This window comes from Perissodus microlepis, chromosome 5 (genome assembly GCF_051167445.1).
Source record: "Perissodus microlepis isolate ML-2025 ecotype Zambia chromosome 5, ASM5116744v1, whole genome shotgun sequence".
Lineage (NCBI taxonomy): Eukaryota > Metazoa > Chordata > Actinopteri > Cichliformes > Cichlidae > Perissodus > Perissodus microlepis.
The window spans coordinates 21,618,619-21,635,619 of record NC_140465.1 but is presented as its reverse complement, the minus strand read 5'-3'; the positions used below and the strand labels follow the sequence as shown (position 1 = coordinate 21,635,619).

At 42.4% G+C, this 17,001-nt stretch overlaps 1 protein-coding gene across 1 annotated transcript; it reads right to left on the bottom strand.

Annotated features, from left to right (window-relative positions):
- Positions 1-346: 346 nt before the first annotated feature.
- On the bottom strand, positions 347-13,737 carry prdm2b (PR domain containing 2, with ZNF domain b). The gene is made up of 8 exons (XM_084928761.1): positions 13,581-13,737; positions 11,798-11,915; positions 10,821-10,924; positions 10,389-10,541; positions 9,077-9,203; positions 6,839-6,943; positions 2,173-6,719; positions 347-2,024 (listed from the first exon to the last, which is right to left on the bottom strand). Exons 2-8 carry the CDS (start codon positions 11,910-11,912, stop codon positions 2,007-2,009), a joined length of 5,169 nt encoding a protein of 1,722 aa, XP_084784887.1. The 5' UTR covers positions 11,913-11,915; positions 13,581-13,737; the 3' UTR covers positions 347-2,006.
- Positions 13,738-17,001: the final 3,264 nt, after the last annotated feature.

The window sequence follows — 17,001 nt, the reverse complement described above, 5'->3', positions numbered from 1 at the left end:
GTCCCTGCCAAACTAAGTGGAGAAGGTAATCAGTAAATGTAATGTGAAAGACTTTATTACAGCTCCAATGGCAGGGACATCTATTATGTTTGGAAAAAAAAGAAAGAAAAAGGTCTCAGTATATAAAAGGAGTCAGACCAGTTAATCAATCCTTTCTGTCTACATTCACCAATTGATTTTTTATATCAGTACGATACCATGATAATGCACAAGTACATATTTTAAATCAAGCCCAGTGCTGCCAATAACAACAAAAAATTCCCAGTCCTCTCTATGCCCAAATCTCAAAAATCTGCGTATAACTGAGAGTCCCACAAGCAAAAGAACAAATAAAGCTTTACACAAATTGAAAAACGTATTTTAATTATGTCAATTACAGCAACGTTTTACATGAGGTCATTTGGGATTTTTGTCTTTGTTCATCCTTAAATACATCATTCATGAGACTGAAAGGCAAAGCATGAAGATTTCTCATGGAAATATAAATTAGCTTTTAATCATATTGTTCAATTTACTTTCCCAGAACATGCTACGAGCGTTTAAGCACTGCCTGCGTGTTTGCCGTCGGATAACTGGATGCGAGTGGGAAAGGTGGGTCGAACACTGCAGAAACAAAAGTTTTCACTTGCAGGGCCTTGATGAGGTTTTCATGAAGTACACATGAATTCACTGAAACAGAAATGGCACAGTCCTCAAAAAAAAAAAAAAAAAATTTCAGCTGCACTTCTGTGGCTTTCGCGTGAGAAAGAACACATGAAGCGACTTTGTATACGTTTGCTTACAAAAAAAGAAGTGTATCATGCATTTTGGCATTTAGGGAATTATCAAACTTCTTAATGATAACAAATAGTTTGCAGATGTCTTTGCAAAAAGGCTTAAAAAAAAAAAAAAAAAAAAAAGGTAAATATCTGAGATTGGAAGAATAATTTTCTGCCTGTTGGGGCAAATTATCAGCAGACCTGAATACATTCCATTACGTGCATGTTTCTTATAAATAGGCTTTCTGATCCAGCTTGAAATTTTGGCAGTTTGTTTTAAAGTGCTGTAAGAACACTGGGCTTAATGCGTGATATCAAAATTATTTTCATTATTTATTTATTTTTAAAGAGGAGACTCCGACATCAGTCCCATCACATTTTTACAACAGGAATCACCTGCTAACACCAGATGAACAAAAGAGAAAGCAAGTTAAAAAAACAAAACATGACACTTGGCATGAGATTTAAACCTAAGGAAGAGCTGTCATCCAACCGTAACCATATACATACTTACCACACGCATATACAGTGTTCCTGAGGACCAATTGTTGCAGTAAACTGTACTGCCCTTTTTCATTTTTGTTTCCCAAACAAATAAGATATATTCTACAATATAAAGACTACAAAAAAAAGGAAATTCGAATGTACATACTTTGCAAATCATGTATAAACTGAAGTAGGTGCCCACAAGGAGAGGCACGGGTTTAATCTAGTTTTTAACTCTATACAGCTCATGCATTAAGAGACTCTGGAGACATCCAAATAAAACAAATAAACAAATAAAAACAAAAAAAAAAAAAAGACCTAAAAGGGGGGAAAAATAATAATAATAAACAAGTTTCCCTAACACTAACTGATACATGATTGCCATTTGCAATATGTCAGCTTTCCAAAAATAACGGAGCCCTAATCTTACTGTTTTGGGTCAAGTAAGGACACACATTGAATATATTAACTCACTGTCATTTACAGTTTCCTTTTTTTGTGTTTTTTTTTTTTTTTTGTTGTTGTTTTTGTAAGGCTGGCTAGAAATCGAGGCTCAGTTCAGTTCATAAGATGGATGGAAGATAAAGAGTTCCCTCCTTAAATCCAGCAAGGCAGTTGAGATAAGCAGACGTGACATGTTTCGAGTAGGAAAAAAACCAAAAACAACTGAGCAAAACGTCACAAAGGGCGTTCTCGGTTACACGATGACTCCAGAGTGCTACCTGATAGGTGAACAGAGGGAGCTCAATAATGTCACATGGCTCACTTCGTCGCCACCTCCTTTGGGGGGGGGGGGGGGGGGGGGAGCAAACAAACAGAAGCAGCACAATGATTGGTCAGTTATTTGAATTGCTTCAAAAACATGACAAACAAACATGACATCAGTATGATAATCAGTGTAACTGCAGTAAGCCAACAGATAACTCACCTGAGTGTCTTTTGGCTCTTGAATTGGTGGTTCATCGGTCTTCGGCTCAGCAGCGGGAGCTGTGCTGGCCATCTGTAAGCTCCTGGTGACGGGACCGCCAACTCTCTCCCGTGTTCGAAGAGAGAACCGCTCCTCCTTCTTCACTTGTTGTTGCTGCTGCTGCTGAGTTGTTGATGGCGGTGATGATGATGATGACTTGGCCTCCGTTAATCTCTTGGGTGCTGCCTCTTTGCCCATACGCTGCATTCTCATGGCTGGCCGTTGTGAAGCCTCGCTAGGAGTGTCCACGGCTGAAGGGGTGGGAGGTAAATACTGAACTTGGCCCTTTTTAGTTCTTTTGCTTGCAGGAACCAGAGCTGGGAAGGAGGCGGGCCTCTTTGGTCGGCCCACCGCGGCAGGGGTTTTCCCTTTTCTTGCCTGGAGACGTTCGGGGTCTGCACCACCGGAGCTACGAGCCCTGGTCTTTCCCAAAGGTTTAGATTCAGTGTCTGCATGTGCTTCACCGTCGGATGCTTTTTTCCTCAGACTTGTGTTTTTATCTGCCACAGACCCTGGCTCTTTTTTCACCTCCGCGAGACCTCTTTTGCCCTTTTTAACAACGACGGGCTTCATGGGGCAGCTGACCGCCATGTGCTTAGTCAGACTCGCGGTATAAGTAAACACACGACTGCAGTGGGGGCAGACATTAGAGGTGTGCTCTTCTTCCACTTTGATGGCAGCCTTCTTTGCATTCGTGGCGGTTTTATTTTTCTGCGAAATTGCCTTCTGCACCAGCTCGTGTTTCTTCTTGCTCAGGGCACTCATTTTTGTTTTGCCAGTGTCTTGATTAAAGTTTAGTCTCTTTGGCTGACCCATTCTACGGAAAGCGCTCTGGCCTGCAGCGGCTGCTGCGGGGGACGCCACTCCGTTTGGACTCTTCACTATTTGCTTGAGAGGGATGGGGTTTTTCTTGGGAGTGTAACGCTTTTTATCACTGGCGCTGGCACAGACCAGTATGTGTTGGTGCAGTTCGGGCATGTTGTCAAAGCTGTTGCCACACTTGGTGCAGCGAATGGCAGTGCTAAAAGTCTGTGGTATGTTGTGGGTGGTGAAGTTTGTAGCCGAGGCCACAGAGCCAGCATGGGAACGGCTATGATAAGGAAATGGGGGTGGTTTATAACTGGGGTAGTGCTGATTAATGCCAAGGCGGACATCAGGACCTTTAGGCTTCCCTCCTTCTGATGCCATGATCTTTATTGTAGTGTACAGCTCCTCATTGGGGTCCTCTGCCCCCTCCTCTGTATGATTTCCATTAACATCTGGCTCTTCTTTTAGTAAATGAGAGTCGCTGGGTGGCGCATTTTCATCAGCCATCTCAAGCGCTGGTGTTGAGGGACTGCTTTCCTCTTTGGCTCTGGAAGGATCGGTATAATTCTGTGGCCTAAGTTTCCCACTCTCTACAGTAGTATGTGAGCATGCTTCATTTGGATGCAGATCCTTCTGATGCTGCTGGAGGTTACAGAGAAAGGCAAACTCTTTGGAACAAATGGAGCACACAAAGATCTGGCCCACTCCATGTAGTGTCGTCCGATGAACAAGCAGGGCTGGAGCGTCACCAAACAGCTGGACGCAAAACTCGCACTTGAACGGCCAGTCTGCGGCGTGCTCTACGATATGTCCGCTGAGCTCTTTGATGGAGCCAAACGGCTCTTCACACACATTACACACAAAAGTCTTGCAGTACGTCATGTCAATTTCCTCGGGCTCAGCAGTTTTATCAGTCGGTTCAAGGGCAGCAGGGAGAGCAGCAGCAGGCTGAGGAGAAGAGTCGAAGCCACACGGAGAGGCATAACTAGTACCCAATAACTCATCTATACAGTGCTCAGGTTCTTCTTTTATTGTAATCGGATGGGGAGACTGCGAAGCTTGTGATGAGGATGAATCATGTGACTCAGAAGGAGCTTTTGAAGAGGATGAGGATTCTGGTTGGGACGAGATAGCAGCAAAGTCAGGTTTCTCAGTTTCAGAGACAGTGTCATGGTTCTGATTACCATTAGGCAGACTGTTGGAAGTTCCAGTCTGCGATACATCATCCTCTGTAGTGGGCATATCGACTGATTCTGCCTCTGGAGGGCTCGGTGTACTTGAGCCATTTGAGGGACCTTTAAGTGAAGTGTCTGGGGAATCCAGCAGCTCAGAGATGTGCTTCTCCTCCTCATCTTTGTTTTCCTCAGCTGAGAAGCTCTCCTCCTCCAAGTGGGATTTCTCTTCAATTGATCTCGGAGACATTTTTGGTGAGAGCACAGGCAGAGGCCTCAGCAAGGATGAGTCCGAAGGCTGAGAGAGAGGAGAACTAGGCATGGCTGGCGGAGAGGGTATGGTGGGTAGTACAGGCGGGGGTGGCGTCGGGGATGTGACACTAGAAGTCCCGGGTGAAGAGGGAGTCATGGTCATGGGGGTCAAAGATGGCGGAGAGGGGTTGGCTGAATCGGATGCAACATTAGGAGAGTGAGAAGGGAAAGAATTTATGTTCGCCAGAGTCGAGGGACCCTCATCTCCCGGCAAATTTAGACCAGCATACTCGTTCATTAGCACCTTTGCAAGCATGCTGGTGTTAGGCTTTCTCTTTTTGGTTAGTGGCTGTGGTGCTGCATTCCCCTTTGATTCGGGCTCACCTGTGGTCTTCCGATGGAAGCTTAAATCAAGAGCCGAATCCCCGAGCACCTTGTTCAAATTCTCACTCTTCTTGCTGACAGAGTTTGACAAATCCAAGGGCTGCTGATTACAGGAATTTCCTCCGCTACTAGAGGAAGGTTGGTTATGGGTGGCATTTCCAGAAGGACTCAGAGTTTCCCTGTCATCTTTGTCCATCAGGCTCTCAGAAGGTGATGCGGCCTGGCTTTCCAGCTTCGGTACCTTAAGAGCGTATGAGCTTGCCACTTCAACTTTACCGCTCTCCTTTTTACTTGCAGGGCTGAGCTGCGGAGACGACGACGGAGGAGAAGCCGTTCTTCTTTTAAACTTCCCTGAAGACCCTTGCAGCGGCATGACGGACAGCTGCGAGGCTAGCTTATGGCTGTCTGTTATCAGAGTTACGGTTGATTTCTGAATGTCTTGCGCCTGAAGAAGCTGTTTGAGTTTCGGCGAGAGGTAAACGTTTTTCTCTCGCTGAAAAGCCGATGAATCAGTGGCCTGTTGAAACAGACCTCCCACTAACAAGTTGGATGAGGAAGATGTGGAAGACGATGATGAAGATGACGCTGACGTTTCCGTCTCCACTTTAAGGCTGGGAATAAGGGGGGGTGTAGATGTTCTCCTTTTAGCTGCTGGCTGCCCAGTGTTGGAGGTTTGCTTTGTGTTAGTTGTTCTAGTCTCCACCTTCAGCGTTTGACTGATCTGAGTTGGGTTGAGGATGACGGTGTCCAGACCAAACAGAGCTGCAGATCTCGAGTCCACTTCTATCACTTCACAAGTACTCACTGCGCTCGTGGACACGATCTTGCCATCAATGTAGAAGCTCAAATTCTCAGAGATGTTTTTGGATATGTCAATCGCGTAATCGTCCCTGTCTGCCTCGTCTTCCGTGTCTGCACTGGGAACGTAGACGGTCGGAGGGCTCATGCTGGGGGACCCATCAGGCTGCCGCGCTGCCTCTTGCTGCAGCATAGCTTTCCTGCGAACTCCCTTTGGTAACAAGTGTCGTTCGTGTATTCTGCGTTGGTGTCTGCGCATGTTAGTGTGTGTGCCAAAGGCTTTATTGCAGTACTTGCAGGGGTGGAGTTCTTTTGACTCCCCGTTTTCATCCAACATAAAGGGACGGTCAACTTGAGGCCCCAACTCCTTTCTCTGCATATCAGAGTTGTGCAGCTGTCCTCCTGTAAATTGGGATCCTGTGGCTATATAGTGAGTAGTTGGGCTGGTGCAGTCAGGGCTTGAATCCGTCTGCACCACAGGACTGGCAGGTCCAGCCAGATAGCCGGGCCTTTTCTTAGAGCCGCTCTCATGCCGTCTCTCGTGCCGCCGCCGTCCCACCTGTGAGCCAAAGGATTTATTGCAGTAGCGGCACTTGAAAAGTTGTGCTTGCTGGTTGCTCATGGCATGAATGTGTATGTGACGCTCCAGGCCCTGTCTGGTGGCGAAGTGGCGCTCACAGTGCTGACAGGGATAGGGCTCTCCTTGTGGATCACCCTCAAGGTCACCATCAGGGTCAAGATCGGGATCAACCTCTGGCTCTCGCCCTGCTAGGGAGGAAGACTCCGACTTTACCTGTGCATCCCCGTGGCTTTCTTCGGGGCAGGCTAGTTTGTTTAATATGGAATCAGTGACAGTTAAATGCAGAGCAGCTTCTGAGTCTTCCACATCATCACCATCCTCCTCCTCTTCCTCCTCTACTTCTTCTTCTACTTCATCGTCCTCTTCGTCCTCCTCTGCCTCCTCCAAGTCTCCTCTGTCTGTTAATGCTGTTGACATGTCCTGTACATCTTTATGGTCAGTGCTTCCCAGTGAATGCGCCGTCTTGATTTCCTGCACGGATAACGGCGTCCCATCCTTCTCCGTCCCCTTCACTCCTGCAAAACATATCAAAATTAATCAAATGTTTTAAGTAGTTGCAACACACAGGTAGCAGTTAATAAAATAAATAAAATAAAATTGTTTAAATCAACTACTTCACAATAAGCAAACTTACCTCCTTCCCCATCCCACATCTCCTTGACAGTAGGTTTGGTTCCACTCGTTTTCTTGAATCCACCCAAACCAGCCTGTCTGGCTTTCTCCAGCAGCTTTCTTCTGGCTGCAAGTACAAACACACACACATCACTTTGTATAAAGCTCAATCACTGATCACACACTTTAGTCAAGAAAAGTTATCTTAGTATCCTGTAATATCCTTTCCTCTTGATATATTTTTTTTTTATTTCCGCCAGATTACTTTAACTGACTTTAAGTTCTACACCAAAGTCAGCTCAAATATTTCCTCAGCGATTGCTCAGTTCTGTACAGCAAATCTTTCAGTTTGTACACACTATAATTTACAGGCATGATAAGCATGCAGATTACGCTTAAGCACACTTAAATTGTATTCCAATTATGAGCTCATATGCATCAGTCATTTAAATGTGACAATTACCTAATGATTGAGGCTCACACTAAGCCCAATAGGACATATTTTGAATGCCAATGTCTAGTTTGACTCAGGAGTCTCCCCTGCACCTCCTTGTCACTGAAATGAGTCAAAAGGTCATCTGACCTGGCCTTCAAAGCCCACTTCATAGCAGAGAAACACATGCTGCAGGTCAGGCATCTGACCAGCAGGGCCAGAGCCATTCTGCCAAATCCACAGCAGCTGCACCACTGCCCACCTTTGTACAATTTATCTTTGTGTACATTTGTGTAAACTATTTTTTTTTTAATCCAGCAGTCACTCTACAAGTACACCACACACAGGTTAGGGAATATGGATCATTGCTGATCCAAAGGCAGGATGGTTAATTTACTGAGGTTCACTTCGCAGTACAGTGGCATTAGGGGTCACAGCATACTGCCTGTGGAGTTGTATAGCTCACAATCCCCAGATTTATTTTTCTCTGATGTTATAATGAAGGATTTGCATTTCTGTCTGCTGAATGTAGCTATTAATTGCATGTTAATAGCAAGTCAAGTCATTTATAAGACTATATATCAAATGTGGGCAGATGTACTACATTATACTGCGCTGTACTCTTGTAATAGTATACATTTACAGCAGAATATAAAGCAAAACAGTCCGCACTGACCAATTTTTGACATTGCACACTGCATATTTTTAATCATTTTGCCTTCTTTTTTGTAGTCATGTATTGACGACATCTCATGACAAGGTGAGAGCTTGCTGTCTTTTATGGAAATAACATGTTCAAAGTTCATGCTGGTAAATGGAAATGTGGCACACAACACAACAGCCAAGGTTACCGTTTCTTGGAATTTATCAGCTGCGCTGATGGTACTAGTGCTTACTTTCACGTTTTTATACGTTATTTATTTCAAAGTAAGTGAGGAGAGAAGGGGGAGAAGGCACAGAAGCGGTTTTGTGTGCTGCTACTCTTTGGTTTTGTTTTGATGTTGTGTCACGGAAAGTTTCTGTTTTCCAACCCGGAATATAACACTGCCTCGACCTTTTACATAGTGGATGCCTGTGTATTCACCGCCAGCTTTGAGTTTTTAATAATAAAATTACCCTACACACACACACACACACACACAGTTTCCCTTCTTTTCCTGCACACCGAGATGTCCGTGCGATCACACCTAGCCCTTTAGCTTACTGCTAGCACAGAACACCAAGTATGACAACTCGATGAACTGGTTATTCTGGACCCCAGCGATGTATCGCCCGATTTCAAACACTACATGCAAAAATACAACCGCGATATTTCAGCTTGTTACCCTTTCCTTAGATGGGCCCCTCGATCAGCCTCTGCTTGGATAAGGAAGCTGGCTAGTTAGCTAACCTGCTATAGGCCACCATCAAGACGAGAGGCTCGCCGATGGATGGCTTTCACGCTTTAGGAACTCAAGGAAGGTCACATCCTCGACAACGTCAGGACCCAGATGAGGAAAAGCGGCTAAAAAAGTTGCTCGGAGTCTCGCTTGAAAGCTAAACAAGTCATCTCACGGACCGTGTATAGCCACTTGGTCGGCGTTTAGAGCCAAATCAGCCGCTATGGGTGAACGTAAAGTCTGATACGAAAGTAAAGAAAAGCCCTGCACATCGCGCCCGTTAACGTTAGCTTCCACTAGCCTTCCTTCATTTGTAGCTCGCTAGCTCGCCACTTACAACTTCGGCTGGGCTCCACAGCAAAACAATCCCCGGCTAATTTGCGTATCTGTCACAAGGGAGAAACAAAGCGCTCAAATGTCATCATGGTTATGAAGTAAAAGGCCTCACCTCGCCTCGCTCTGGCTGAATTTTTCCTGCTCAGACTGCTGGCCCTTTCTTCCTCTAGTGCAGCTGTTATCTCAGGGTTGTCTTCCACAGTGTACCACACCAGCAGCTCCTCTCCCGGCCCGATAGGCTGCAACAATGAGAGATGAGGTCGCCTACCAATCACAGACCGGCTTGCTGAGAGGCAACGAGGATATTTGGGCTACTGTGCATCTAATCTGTCTAAAGGCTTAGGGTATTTGACAGTGTTTTAAGAATAATCTCAATAGGAACAAGCATGCAACATATAACCTTTGTCATTTCAAAATTAACGCAGTTAATTACCACTTTATGAGGTTTATAAAGGCTTTATAAATCACACTACATCTAAACTTTCAAATTCAGTTTTTTGTAATAGTTCGAAGGGGTACCTTAGAGGATAATTACAGGTGTTACCGTCATCTGAGCCCTTTGTTTGGTAACCAATTTAATGCTTTTGCTTTAAATGGTAAATGTACACCTGTACAATCCAATACTACTCACTGAGGTAGTACTTTTTAATAAAGCCCATTAGACATGTAGACATTATTCATATCAAATATAAGAATGGGAAAGAAATGTGATTCAAGGTGGCATGGTTGCTGGTGGTTGATCCCCTCATTACAAAGCTCATATCATCTCAGACTGTTTTTTTTTTTTTTTTTTTAAACATGACATTGAGTTCACTGTACTTAAATAGCCTCCACAGTCACCAGATCTCAATCCGGTAAAGCACCTGGGCAATGAATGTGTTGATATGGGAGATTCACATCATGGATGTGCAGCTAATGAGGTGTACCTAATGAACTGTCCAGTGAGTGCGTGCTACATTAGACTGTCATTACTTATTCATCAGTAATAATAAAATACACACACGCACACACACATATATATATATATATATATATAGTTTCATGTTGCTGTAACAAATAAATACACCGAGTTTAAGTTTAGGGTTTGGGGTGGGGGGGGAGGGTTTACTGTTAATTCTAATCCTCCACAGAAACATCCAGACGGCTCGAGAGACACCATAGTGAGCCGCTACACTCCAGCAGAAAATCATTAATCAAAGAGAGGCAAATCAATTACACCTTTGCCTATATTTGTGGTTGATGATTAACAACAGCTGTTAAGTGACAGGTTACATCAACTCTGCAGAGAGCAAGAGGGCCAAAAACAATGTTCCCGGGTGTCTCAAGATCATCTAAGAAAAACCATCCAACCCTGAGGATCTTAATCAGCAGTACATTCATAGTCACACATGCAACGCGCTGACACGAGAATGTGTTTGACCTACCCTTAATACTTTGTAGTGAATGGCTCTGTTGATTTCCAGTGGGAAAAGATTCTGCTCTTCACTGGAGCGGGCCCAGTTAACGTATCGCAGCCAGTTCCCCTTCATTGGGTCTGTGGCATCGATACACATCCAGCCCCGTGTTGGGAAATAAACCTACAGAACACAAGCGGGAAGGTGACGTTTTAAAAAGCAAATAAATAAATAAATCTAAATCAGAAACAGAGATGCACTAAAGAGTTTTTTAATTCTGTGCCTCAGAATTCCAAATGTTTATGTTAACTTGCTCACGGCACACAGAGGACTTCCGAAACTCTTTTGAACTGCTGCTGCTTGATAAAGAATGCAGCTGGGCTCGTTATTAGCAAGTATCACAGAAAAAGGTGGCTATGCGCATTTTTAGGGAAAAGGAGCCAGGGGAGGGCTGCAACATACCTCCCACATGTAAACATTGCTGGTCACCTGGGACCTTTTCTTCTTCTCTCCAACAAACGGACCAAACTTCTTGCCTTTAGGGATGACTCGTTTCGCCCAAACACCTGAAAATAATAAAAATAAAGAAATAAAAAGCAAAGACACCTTACTCATGCCACATCTGAGAGTTATATATTAATGCATTTATTAATAATGCATGGAAATATGTGAGCACACTTATAAAATAGAGCCATAACTGATATATTTTGGTAAACCTTAAGAGTCTGTGTTGATAATCGTAAGGATAGGCATGATACGCTATGTAATAAACCTCAGTGAAGTCATTTTGGGGTTTTTTGGGGGGGGGGGGTGTCATTTTAGGACTGATTTAGATGTTTAAATTCTAACTTTGTGCACAGAATAAATCAGTTAGCAGAAGCAGGAGATCCAATAATTATGCAACTATATTTCAACCCGGTGGATTTTGTGTCAGATAGGAGATCAAGGTGAGCAGTATCATATCCTGGTTTGTCCTTGCTTTGATTTTTCCCCACTCTTTGATCAGTTTCTTCATTATTATTTCATTGCATTTGCTCACTTTGATTTCAAATACAGATCAATACAACCCACGCTTCTTGATTTAATGCATGTATGTCCATATAATGTATCTGTCTAGCTGTAAAGCACGGGTGTTTAGCACCACGAGATGTTTATGCATCTAACAGACTCTTTGAAGGAGTAAGCATGCACGAGGCATGTTAGAAAAAACACTCAAAGCCTTCGACTCAGATGACTCGCTTCATGTTTGTTTAAGCTCTGATTCAGTTATCATTTTCAAGTTTCACTTTCTGGCCCAGCCTGGTCTTGCTTTGCTCCACAATCATTGGTTGCTGGAAGTCTGTTTCAAGGTTATATAGCCGTGAGATTCAAATGAAACTCAACATGTTGCCAGTCCTAAAAGAAGTTGTTACAGTTATGAAATGAGACCGGCTACTCACCAATGCGGCTCTGATTTACAGCAGAAGGCCCCAGATTCAGATAGTCAGGCAAATCTTTCCACACATGAGCTGGGATTTCATTCAAAGACTCCACTGTACCTCCAGTAATAGCCATGACCTGCAATAAGTGACATGAAGCAGCACTCGTTGATTGTCAAAAGCACCTGGCTCATTAAAACATCTGCAGTTATATTCTGCTGCGTTTTTACTTGTCTGTGCATAAAACTGAGATCCAATAGCAGATAAAAGCAAAACTTATGATGTCTAATTATCTATAGTGATCCATTTCCTGTTCTTAAAAAGAAACAGCTGTTATTTTTTCTGACATGGAAGTTGCAGCATGTAAATCTGACCACAGGTAGACAGCATTTTGGAGATATTTCCTCGTCAGCTTCTGTTACAGAAGCCTCTTGTGGCTCTGAATAATTATGCAGCCATTTTTATTCCCCAGATGCATAAGCAGCTAAAAGGTTTATGCTTCAGATTCAGTAAGGCTGATTTACAGGAATTTTGAAGAATAATTCTCAGTGGTATCACAATACAGCAGTATATTGTGCATGAAACAACCATTTTCTACAGACCTCAGTCAGTGTGAGTCAAAAAAAGAAAGAAAAAACACTCATGAAGAGGCAAAAATCAGAGATTGTGTACTTGTATGTGTGTAATATTATTCCTTTTCAGTTTAATAATGTAGCTCTCAGGTTTAATCATCAGTGCCATTTGTTATTTCCACCCCTCCAAGTTTCTTCTTCAGCACAACCTGGTGAACTTCCATTCATTTAGTAAGCATCATCTTAGTTCACTTAGAGCCTTGCAGGCAGCAGCTCTTTAACACCTTTAGTATCAGTGGGCAGAAACTGTCACAATCATGCATACGCTGTGCAAGTTAACAGAAACTTTTCAAATTACACTCATAAAAAGTAAAAGATATTGAGGAAAAAAGCCAAAATAATCTTTTGCTTGTTGGTTTTAGAGGTGTTTTTTTTTCCTGTCTATTAACTAATCGCGGAATTAACTTTCAGCTCAGCAAATTAATCCTGCAACTATTTCCATAACAGGCACATACTGAGCTTTAAGTCTCTTGCTTTGTATCCCAACTGGCAGAAAAGCCATTTGTTAGGGACAGCAATAAGCAGCTGACCCATGTGTGGCTCTGTGGACCAGCCATACGCATTATTACACTCAATCCAATAAAGAGATATAAAACCCGAGCGGTTCACTAGCAGATATTTTGACCTTAACGACTGTAACGTGACATAATGATGAGGCAGTGGCAGATAAATGGCATATCTGAGACAATAAACCTCACTGTCTCCACTTGAGGCACTCGAGCTTGAGCTATTGATGCCCCTTTAAAATAAAGGCTAAAATGCTTAACTTTTTATTGGCCAGTCGGTGTAGATTGATTATATATTTTTTCTTTTACTACCACCGGCGTTCCTGGAGTTGTGATCAGACATGTTTAAATCCCCCCTAGCTGAAGTTCAAGCAACAAACAGCAAGAGATTTTAATTGGGGTGTGTGCGTAAAGCGCATTTTAAAGCGTTTTCTCTCAGATCGTCAAAGAAAAAAAAAGTTGATCCAAGCAAACAAAACAGACTGGAAGCCTTACACTAAAGCGCCTGAAAGATGCAGTTTATTGTTACCCTTGTAGGCAAACCGTCCGCTCCCCTTATTCTTCCCGATGCTGGCCGGGAGTAAGGTGGTTGGAGCGGTTTTTCTCCCTCAATATTTCCTGTCGTAAGGTGTTTGTTGGGTTTAGGATACTCATACGCGCACTTACCTGCTTTATTTCACCGGGAACTTGTGATTTTTGTGCTCTACCTGCTGTCAATCTGTTGAAAATGGCGGATGGAGGGAGGCTTGAGTCGAAAGCCTTTTCAGTGACTCGAATCGCGGTGTAGTGGAGTTGGGAGAGGCAGCCTCTCAGACCCGTGCTCACACACACAGCGATGGGGCAAATATAATTCTCAAGTCAGCCTACGAGGAAGGAGGGGGGTGTTTTGGTTTTCGTTCTTTCTTTTTCTTTCTTTTTTTTTGTGGACGACCAGAGCAAGGCTCCCTTGCTCGCCTCTCTTGCGAGCAGTGGTCCAAGTCCTGTCCACACTGCAGCCTAACATGAAACCATGCCAATTAAGTACCTTGCCTAGATTCATCTGTGAGCATAATGGGCCTGTAGGCTGGTACCATCTGTGCATCCATGAATAGCAGAGAGGAACTCAGTAAAAGCAGTGGAAATGCAGGCAGAAGGGTGTCAATGCGTCCTCTGTTTTTATGTATTTTTAATTTTAAGTAACTGAGCTGTTGCTTCCTTGTTGCCATATCTCTATTGCAGTTATTCTAAATGTAATAGGGCAGTATTTTAGAATTTAAATAATATACGTCATTTCAAAATGAGGGAGGTACATGGGGGGAAACGGGATTTAGTGTTTTCAAAAGCACAAGCACGTGTTGGTTAATTTATTTTATTAAATTATTAAGTTTATTAAGATTTTATTTTTAACAGAATAATGTAGAAACAAGTTCAAATGAGAGCCGAGTGAAAACTTTTTCAGTAAAAGTAGACTTAATCAGAATCAGAATACGTTATTAATCCCTCAGGAAATTATGTATTGTGCGTGTATGTATTATGTATGTTAATTGAGGAAGCAAGGCCTTACAATAGCTGGTTTCATCAACATCTGTATGAATATACATATAATTTTATATTGCATGATTCAGTCAGTCAGTCTGATTAAGTAAAATACAAGACAACTTTTTTTTTTTTTATAGATCATTTAACACCTTATAGTCAAAGCGCTAGATCACCATAATGCTAAATTAATAATGAAAAAAAAGGGCTGGGTGGGGGGTAAACAGCTAAAGCAAGCAACACAGTTTCATTTGTTGGAGTTCCTGTTGGGCTGTAGTGTAACCTCACAGATATAGTAAGTGTACTGGTTCCTTTGGAGCAAATTGGGTAGACGTGACATTTCTCACTACTAACAGGAAGTGCCTGTGGCCACTAGAGGCTGCTGCGATACCACATACTGGTTGTCCATGTGGACGCTCCTGTACAAGCCTGCAGATCTGTGAACTGTGACTGTAGGAGATGGAACTGGGCTGGGGTCAGAGCAGCACTTTAAATTATAAGTACTGGCTGAGTTGTAACACTTGTGATCAGATGTGTAGGAAAATTTACCACCTCTCTCTGCACAGTGTAGATGTCTCTGTCTAATTTTAACAGGAATAAAAGGTAACACCGTCCCTGCTGTTAATGATCATGAAAGCATCTGTGTGACAGCCTCTTAAGGTATGACTTTGTGCCCTTATTAGTGCACATAATTGCAATGCTTTTACTTGATCACTCAGTTCACCGCAGGACACTCAGCCAGAGTTTCTATTTTAACTGCACTTCCTCTTCCACCTATTTCATCTAGTTTAAAATATCTCAGAAATGCCGGTAGACAAGAGGAGTCACACTGTGAGTCATCCAGGTCCTCACTCCACCTGCTTCTTCACCCGTGGTGACCGTGCGTTAAGCAGATGTGCTGATTCATGTCTTCACCTCCACTACCCCACGGACACCTCCTGCACCACCCCGGTTCCCATGTCCACCATGCTGACAGCTGTTGCAGCTCCTCCTGCTTTTTATGACATCTTTCAGTCACCTCGTCCATCATCCTCCAGTGTTCTTGAACAAATCCTGCCAGATTTAATTAACTTTAACAACAGAAGCATTTACCTTTAAAACAAGCTGAGGAAGCTGTCACTTTGCCAACACTAAGGGGAAATATAATTACTGACAAAGAAATGGATAAACTGTCACTTTCAGTTTATTGTAAGTAATCAGTCTACGAGGGCAGATATCTAAGACTGGATTTCAAAGAGACAACTGCAGCTATGGAGCATAAATGATGACAGTAATAAATAAATGACGAAAGACATTTTAGTTATGTTGATTTCTCACATTGCAGCAGACAGAACATGTAATTAGAAACATCTGGATGGCATCCAGTCATTTCAAAGGTTTTGGGAGTTTTAGTTAATCATGGCAAAGTGCAAGACAGCATAACAAGAGCAAATTTTGACACCTGATACAGACATAGCTAAGGTTTTTAAAAAGCAATAATAAACCACCAGATAGGAAAATATTAAAATATATACCTGACGCTTTGTTTGATGTTTGTTTCTATGATTTCTTCCTCTTCATAGCTGTCAGATCCTTTCATGGATACACATAAAGTCACGTGAAAGTGGTGCTTGGATCAGAGTATGTGCATGACGGGATCAGCGGAACATTTGGTGATTAGAGGTGTTTTAACGACCACGTGAAAGAAAATATCCAGGATACCTGCAGCAAAAATAAATAAATAAATAAAATAAAAATGTAATGACCCCCAGTCAAATGGCTTATTCAGCTTTAAACTTTAACTACAATGATTAATTAAAAATATTTAGAAAATCTTATCAAATGCTTCCATTTACCCACACTCCTACATAATTCTGAAATAGCCAAATATTTATTACAGTTTATTATCTCCTGTTCAATCAATGATCTCTGCTTATAATAACCAACAGCTAAACTTTGACAGAATCAGTAACTGAAAGACTACTGAAGCACAGTTTAGTTGTATCACATTAGTATTTCTATGAGGCAAGTTTATTTTTTTATTTTATTTATATTTTATTTATGAGCCAACGATGTCTGCAACTTCATATTTCAGAGGAAAATATTCTGTTTTTTGCTCATGTGCATTCATTGCACAGCTATAGCTGCATTATAAATTATAGTTTATTGAAATGTATAATTACTGCATTAAATATTATGATTTTTAAGGTTTAACCCTTTCTCCCATAAGGATGACATTTGATGACCTTCCCTAGACAAGTTTTGAGAGCTCTGTAAAGTTGTGGTTTGATGACCATTACAATAGTTTCCTGATTTTTTTAAGGGTAGCTGCATAGGGGATAGACCACAGTCACTATCCCCTAATGCAAACCCAGTCATTTTGTTCTATAGGCAGGTCTGAAATATGACAGCAAGCAGTCAGTTTGGGCTACTCCTAGTATACTTTTGAGGGATAAAGAGTTAAACTGCCCAACACCTTTTATGAAGTCATATAATTATAGATAATCCCTATTTCCACCCACCAGAAAAAAATGGTGCAAACACATTAATGCATTGTTCTACTATTGTTATTTTTTATACTTCAGTTATATTT